The sequence below is a fragment of the Fringilla coelebs genome, assembly GCF_963513975.1.
Source record: "Fringilla coelebs genome assembly, chromosome: 2".
Lineage (NCBI taxonomy): Eukaryota > Metazoa > Chordata > Aves > Passeriformes > Fringillidae > Fringilla > Fringilla coelebs.
This window is the reverse complement of record NC_140029.1, coordinates 20,070,708-20,079,101: the sequence shown is the minus strand read 5'-3', so window position 1 is coordinate 20,079,101 and position 8,394 is coordinate 20,070,708. Positions and strand designations below refer to the sequence as shown.

The 8,394-nt window shown below is 42.5% G+C and overlaps 1 protein-coding gene across 1 annotated transcript in view; it reads right to left on the bottom strand.

Moving 5' to 3' along the window:
* Window positions 1–2,407: 2,407 nt before the first annotated feature.
* ARHGAP6 (Rho GTPase activating protein 6) overlaps window positions 2,408–8,394 on the bottom strand; it is a 309,222-nt gene continuing 303,235 nt past the window's right edge. Inside the window, exons 11-13 of the mRNA XM_084226573.1 lie at window positions 7,170–7,432; window positions 5,094–5,174; window positions 2,408–4,370 (exon numbers count right to left, since the gene is read on the bottom strand). Of these exons, the coding sequence (XP_084082699.1) occupies window positions 3,682–4,370; window positions 5,094–5,174; window positions 7,170–7,432 (1,033 nt within the window). The 3' untranslated portion in view covers window positions 2,408–3,681. The remainder of the gene's footprint in view (window positions 4,371–5,093; window positions 5,175–7,169; window positions 7,433–8,394) is intronic.

Below are 8,394 nucleotides of genomic sequence, written 5' to 3'. Positions count from 1 at the left end.
ACACCTCCCTACCCACACCATACTACCCCAAATTCCAGTCCACTGAACCTCATCATTTCAACAGCAGAGAAATTCTGAGTGGCAATAATCCATGGGCTCCCAATGTAGACAGCAGAGTTCTTGAGATTTCCTGTACCCAAGGCAGCAGCTGGATTGGCTCAGGTTTGTATCTCAGAGCCACTCTCAAGAGCTTGGCTGGGCTCCTGCCTGCAGGTTGAAGCAGCAAGCCTCAGGGTTGCTCAAGCACCTGACAGAGGAACCAGTCCCACCCTTCTCCTCTCCCCATCTCTGACCCTGCCCCTCCTCCTCCTCCCTGTGCCCACCACTTGTGAGAGCCACTAATTTTATGTATTCCTTGCTCAGGACAAGTTTCAGCCAGATCAACAAGCCCTGGAACTCCTCCCACCACTCCATGAGCTGGTTTAAGGGATGGGATAAGCTGGGGGAGAGGGACAAAGTGCAACTGACCCCTCAGCTGAGGATCATGGTCTTAGAATGCACAACACAACAGTGCAACCACATCTTGTTTTAAAAGATGGCAGCAACTTTAAAGTTGTGCTTTAAAGTCTGTATTTTCTTTCTCCCCTGGCTGACAGGTTCCTCACATCTGGCTTGTACCTAGAGCTGTACTGAATCCTAGCATTTTTTGTTTCAACCCCTGCCCCATGGGCAACTCTCAGGACCCTGTCCTTGGAGCACCCACATCCCATCTCTCCTGGGCTCACCTGTGAGTGCAGCACACCCCTCCTCCCAGCTGGGAGACACCTCCTGAGAGAGGGAATTCAGCCCAGGAGGGGAAAGTGGTTTACTTACAATCCTAGGTGGGAAGCAGTGTGGTGTGATAAGAAGTGATAGGAAGGAAATGGAGTTTGCCTAGAGGCCACAAGACCTCTGGAGGGGGCCTTCTCTATCACACTCTTCATTAAAGCCTGTGCTTTAATGAAGAGTGTGATAGAGACCATGATCCCTTTGCTAAAACAGGAATCCTCCTCCTCCCAAGGGAAAGAGTCAGAAAAAAGCTTTATATGATACCAACACACTGGAAACTTTCCCTGTAAAATGAGTTTTATGGCTATTCAAGAGCGTGTTTATTCAAGAGCAAAGGATCATTTAGAGATCTAAAACGGCATATCCCACACAGATCTACCACCCAAAATAAAACTAGAAACAAGATTTCATGGCTACCTTTCCTACAAAATATATATTTAAAAAAAAAAAAGGCATAAAAATTATGTCACTGATTTAAACCTGGAAAGACTTACATCTAAAAATTACATGCTTAACCTGCTTGTGATAATTCTGCTCTGCCCTGTTCAAAAGAAAATGACAGAAATTATGTAGTCTTGCCAAGCAATACTTTAATTTATTGGCATTTATTTTGTATCTCTTCCACATGACAATCTATTGAAATGTGTGCACACAAGGCTGTTCTCTAGCAGTGGTCCTGTCTTTTGTCTTGCCTTTTGTTTTCATCTTCTGTTGCATAAACTCTATGTAGATGGTAATACTCAGATATATATAAAAGTACATACAATGAGAGAGAGTGGAAAAAAGCAATCTCTTCATGAGGCTTCATGTCTGAGTAATCCTCAGATATCTTTCACTAAAAAGGGTGCAGGTGGTCCTGTATTTAGAAGGGTTTAAAATGAAGAGATGGACATCTAGTGAATACAGTATCTTCTGCAGCAAGATTTACACTATGGCTGGTTTTGAGGACTACTTGGGCGCTAATTCCCTGTAGCAAATCTGTATCAAGCCTGGAATAACATTGAGGCAAAGTCAAATAGTGAAGATTGTAAGAGCTCATTTTTGTCTGTCTTTATATTCCACAATCATTTTCATTTGGGGTGGACTGCCTTTTGTTTTTGGAATAAATTGACACAGAGCTGCTGCAACAAAGGGACACACATGAACCTTTTCCTATCAAGTCTCATACCACGATAATATTTGGAAAAGCCTTGCAACTACCAGAAGAGAATTTTATTTCTTCTGCATAAAAAGAGCTACAAAAGGCCAAATCCTGCCCCTGTCTTCTTGGCTTTGTGCTTTCATCTTATAACTTTACTGGGAAAATGGAGATACGATGAGAAATGGAGCTCTGAAGGGAAGGACTCTTTATATGACGATTTTTAAGCCTCAAACCAAAGTAAAACCTTGAATCTTGCATATTCAAGTTGCATTTGAAGGTGGCCCTTAAGCTCCTGTGCCTTTTAGATGTTTTTAATATAGACACTCAAGAATGCAATAAAAATACATCAATATCCTGTAAACCTTAAAAAAAAAGGGGAGCAAAAAAGATGCTCATTGTTTCACTTAGCTTTTTATTCCATCATAACGACACAAGATAGAACTTAAAGACATCACTGAATAAGTCTTCAACTTCATTAAAATTAAGACTAATATATTTTATAAAATTCTCTCGCTATGATACACTTTCCCTTACGGAGTGCTAAGAAGGAATTTCTCTGGAAGGCTGGAGTACATTGCCACCCGCTGCCCACAGACGGCTCTGCAGTTGAAAAACAACGTGTACAAAACAGCAACATTTAACACAACGCAACATACAGGGGAGGCGGGACTGACCCCGACTTTGGCACAATATTTATAGAAACACAGTTGTGAGCTTCTCCAAATGTCCTGATCATTCCTGAAACTCTACTTCACTCCCTTTCATGTGTCTGTCTGTATTTTTTTCTTTTCTCCAACTTTCTTAATGCTGGAGGTTTGTTCTTTCAAAGGAAAAGCCATATTCTTTCTCAGTGTGTCGCATCTCAATTTATTAGGTTTGGTTTTCTAAAATTTGGATTCCAGTTTATTGTTTTAAAACAATACATAAAATCATACATTTATAAATATATATATTATATCCTGCATATATAACATTGGTTTTCCTTTAGAATGGGAGGGCAGACTTTGCACTACATACTTCGTTGGTTTAGGCACAATGTTTTTCTTAGATTCTCTGAGCTGCTTCCTATCAGCACCTAAAAAAATACTTTTATAATCTTGTATCAAATTTTAAAGTTTTTTGCAAATATATGTATAGGAAAAAAAAATATTTTGTATTTCCCCCTCTAAGCTCACTACTATCATTATAAAATATATGGCTTTTCATGTTCCACTTTATTTTAGTGTTTTTCAAAAGGCAGTGAAAAGAAGTACAACTTTACCCTTTAACAGCTTTTTTTTTTTTAATATATATATAAGCACAGAAACCAGCTTGTGCACTTTCTATAGAATTCCAATGCATATCATGGTAATGTAAGTGCAGTGATTTTTTTAAAAAAGCAGTCACAATTGATTGACATCTGTATATGAAAACATAACATGATTATCATACAATACCCATTACAGAATATACAATCATCAAAACTGCAGATATATAAATACATTTTAGCAACATCAAAGCAACAGTTTTATCTTATACACAGCATATGAATACATAGTTATTACACTAAAGTTTTCACCTTGTTTTTTCTCAAAAGCTTGCTGAAAAACAGGAACATACTGTATTTGTAAATTAACTGCTTGACAGTGCTGTTGAGAAATTAAAGTGAACAAAGTTTTTAAAAAGTATATGCAATTGAGTTGGTATAAAACAAACAAGCCCCCCCCATTTTCCAATGTCACCGTTGTTTTCCTATGCGACGGAGGCAGGGGTACGAGTTCCACAGAGTCAGATCATACAAGGGTTTCTGGGAGGGCATCAGGGTTATCAGCTGATAGCAGCTCCCAGATCTGCCACCTCTCCCGCTGCCACTCGTTCCAGTCCGCCTCGGGAACACTCTGGCTGTTCTGGCCGTGAGGCGATGGGGAACAGCTGCGGCCCGCCCGTGTGTGCGGGGCCGGCTGCTCCTGCCCGGAGCGGGCCTGCTCAGGGGCTCTGCCTGGCGGCCCTGCAGCTGCTCGCGGCCCCGGACTCTTCTCTGGGCGTTGAAGTCTCCACAAAGAGTGCAGCGTCGAAGAAACACTCGAGCCTGTTTTCGCTGGGCCTGGGTAAGGGGGCGGGGGCCGCTCTTTCCTGTAGGAGGGCCTGGCCGCGCTTCGCAAACAAGCCGCGTTGGAGTCGCGGTCACTGAGGTCCTCCACACTGCTGAAAGTCAAGCGCTGCTCCGACCTGGAGTGGGACAGCTCTGAACTCCCGCAGCCGCCTTCCCTCCGGCCGTCGCTGCACAGCCGAGACGCCACGGGCTGCAGCTGGCACTCGGCAATGGCAGCTGTGGTCTGGCTCCTCCGCATCGGCTGCCTGCCGCCGTCCAGGTCCGAGGAGCTGCCCTGCCAGCGAGGGGAACACGCGGCGAGGTTCCCCTGGGAGAGGGAGCACTGTCCGGGCCGCAGCGAGCTGCTCTCGTAAATGTTCCCGTAAGAACCTGGGGTGGAGTCAGAAACACAGCGTGAGGCTGCAGAGCCATTCCTGGGGCATTTAACAAACTACTGCTTTTCCCTTCTGTCGCATGGTAGAAGAGAAGATTGCCCAGAAACCTCATAGCACCTTTCAGTATCTGAAGGGGGCTGACAGGGAAACCAGAGAGGGACTCTTCACCAGGAACCGTAGTGAGAGTACAGGGAGTAATGGGTACAATTTGAAAGAGGGGAAATTCAGGTTAGATGTGAGAAATAAATTTTTACTGTGAAGGTGGTTAAACACTGGAACAGGTTGCTCAGAGATGCTGGGGATGCCCCAGCCAGTGTTCAAGGTCAGGCTGGATAAGGCTTAAACAAACGAGTTTAGTTGGAAGTGTCCCTGCTCAAGGGAAGGGGGTTAGGATTAGATGATCTTTAAAGTCCCTTCCAACTCTTATCAATTTATGGTTCTATGAATCCTAGAAATATTTAGAAGTATTTCTTGAAGCAATTTTAACACGAATTTTTAAATTACATTTGATAGTTTGAAATACTGTTGTTTTCTGTATTTCACTGAATATGGAGAAGTATAACCACTGTGTTCCTCTGTATCCTACTTAAGAGTCGTCTTTAAAAAGTCCAGCTCTGGACAATGTGAATTCTTCTACTGGTTTCACTGTGATTTCTTGAAAACAAGGAATTGGTTTTTTCTTGCTAGATTTGGGCTTTAAAATTGAGAAATTACTGACCTGTGATTACTGGATCTTTGCAGCCACTTTTGAGCGTTGAATGCCAAGTGCCCCAAATATCAAAATGATCTTCAGAAACATCTAAACAGCAGGAAGAGCAGGGAAAAGATGATTAATCAATTTTCTTCAAGACATTATTTAGAAATACACAAGTAGAACAGTAATGTATCAGAGTCATTAACATCCAGTTGCACCTTCACTGTGTACCTAAAACAAGCATCTCATATGTGAGAGCCCACCTGGAGTACTGTGTACAGTTGTGGTGACCCCAACATAAGGACATGGAAGTGCAGGAAAAAATCCAGAGGAGAGCTATGAAGCTGGTAAGAGGACTGGAGCACCTTGCTTACAAACACAGGCTGAGAAAATTGGGGCTGTTCAGCCTGGAGAAGAGAAAGTTTATGGAGACCTTTTAACAGCCTTCCAGTATCTGAACAGGGCCAAGAGGGAAGCCAATAAACGACTCTCCATCAGGAACTGTGGTGACAGGACAAGGAGTAATGTGTGCAAACTGAAAGTGGAGAAATTCAGGTCAGATACTGGGAAGAATTTTTTTTTACAGTGAGGGTGGTGAGGCACTGGAAAAGGTTGCCCAGGAAGGCTTTGGATGCCCCAAGCCTAGCAGTGCCCAAGGCCAGGCTGGTTAAGGCCTTGAGCAATCTGACCTAATGGGAGGTGTCCCTGCCCATGGTAGGGGGGGTTGGGACTGATGATCTTTAGGGTCCATTCCAACCCTTTGGCATTTTATGATTCTATGTATTTGCTCACAGCTACTTGTTTCAAGATCAGACCCTAAAATGGATTCAGTGAGCTCTGTATGGGCAGGGTGCCCGAGTTTGCTGAGTCCTTAAGTCCTCTGCCTTACTGCAGTCAGAGAAATTGCACAAGAACAGGAGGGTTTGGTCCACAAAAGGTAGTTTCTGTCAAAGCTCCCTCAGGCAGCCCCAGCCCCAGGGGTCACCATAAGGCATGTTCTATCAGCCCAAGGAAGCTGCAATTCTTACCCAGAAATGCAGCAACGGAACAAAGATTTAATAAAATGTTGGGTTATAAACAGTTTAATGCCTTTTTCTGATTTCACTAGTCAGTAGAGGAACTTCCTGATTTGTCCTGGTCCAGTATCATTGTGATGCATATTAAAATCCAAAAGATGGTTAATACAATAAAACTTAATGTAATTTCCTGTTCATAACTTAATAGAAATCTGACCAAATTCTTAAACCTGTTCAGAGATTTAGATGTTGAATACAGAACATAAATTCCAATTGGCATTTATAAAGCATATAATTAGTCTAAATCCCATTAAGTCCAAAGGGAATTAAGTGCCTAGGCCGGACATCTGAAATTAGGAGGCTTTAAAAATACTACCAAACAGTTATATGCATCCCTAAGCATTGAAAATTCTTAAAGTTTGGCTCACTAAGTATAAATTTCATGGATGACAATTTTTTAATATATATTTTTTTATAGGAAAAGCATCTTGAAGTGCTGGTGAGCTATTAGTTAATTCACAGTTTTTTACCACAGCAATCACTCAGGTATGCACTCCACAGGTAGCTATGGGAATAATGGATCCCTGCACTAGCATTGCTCAGTGTGTAATTGGCTGCAGATGTAAAGCTGTGCAGCTCAGCTACGTTTTCCAGTGAGAGGGTGTTGAGGTCATTCTTTACAACTGGAAATCTTAAAATCTCAGCTTTTTCCAAAACCTGGACCATAACCTTGCATGTATTACGGCCCCATGGATCAGGACTAGACTTTGCCACACTGTCAGAGACAGGCTGAAAAACTGGACATACATAGGTCTATTTTCCTAAATAATATCTCCAAGTTCTGAGAAGTGCCGTACCATGAGCACCCCTGACAGCTGGCTGAGCAAATGAGAAGGACTCAGCACAGATCCTTTGGGCTCAACACAAAAAAAGGATATTGGTCTGTCATTTTTTATAAGGTTATTTACACTATTGCTCCTCAAATCCTAGTAGCTGATAATACAAATCCGACACTTTTCAATTATTTCAGGAGTCTCAATCAGTCACTGAGGAGGAGGAGGACCACAAGCAGGGTACACCGTACCTTTTTCAGCCTGTGATGCAGAAGAATTCTCCTTTTGCTTAGTTTGCAAGTGTCCAACCAGTGTGTACTGCTCAGGTACCTTGTACAGCTTATCTGGGCTGTGGGCAACTTCTTCTGGCATTGCCACCAGCGAGCGCTCAGACAGCACGGGGGAGTTGTTGTCATAAGGGGAGACATCACCACTGGAAGCTTTGTTGGAGTCTGTGGAAGAATGTCTTTCTCCTGTGGAGTAGGAACCTTCTGACCGCAGCATCTCAGGGCTCCTGAGAAATTTTGATGAACAAACTACTGTTAATAGAAGAATGCTTCATGTTCACAGTTACAGGTGCAGTTTGGCATCAAGGCCAGGATGGATGGGGCTCTGAACAATCTGGTCTAGTGAAAGGTGTTCCTGCCCACAGCAGGGGGTGTAGAACTAGGTTACTTTTAAGGTCCCTTCCAACCCAACCATCCTATGATTCTATGATCATACAGATAAAATCAAACACATGAGAATGGTCACAGCTGCTGAAATGAAAATACTTCAGAAACAGTTATTGAGGTGGATTTTCCATGAGTAAAACTTTTGCCATGAAGCGGCCAGCAGAGGCCACTCAAAATCAAAAGATGTTGCTGTCAAGAAAGAAAACAACAAAAACCCACACAACTGTATGGTAAACCAGAGGAAACTAAGCAGTTAATAAATTCCTTATGTTACCTTGACAATTTAGCTTGTGGCAACAATAAAACTGAAGGCATGATAGGGAATATTAGTTTGATGTTAAGCAGTATGCTAAAACAAATTCTTGTATTCTGAAGTTTTACATAGAGAAATCCAGCACTCAGCTTGCCTGTCAAACTATGAGAATGATAACCTCTTCTAGAGACATAAGAAGGTAAATATTCTACAGGGGATGAACAGACATATTTACTGTACTTATGACTGGGACATCAAACAACTGGTTCCACTGATACTTTCTACAACTTCTTTTACCTTTTTGCCTTCACACCCCCAACAACATGAACTGCCTTTAATTCTGCCAAGGAAAGGCAAACACAACTCCCACCTAAGTACAGCCAAAGGTTAGAGAGACAACTAATTTTTGAAATGTGCTGGGAACATTGAAGGAGATTTCTTGAACTGACAGAGTTTGCCATGCAGGTAGGAGGCAGGCTGTGAGTCACTGAATATCCACAAAGAACATGTAGAACTACTCTGTAAATAAAAAGAACTTCTTTTTCCCTG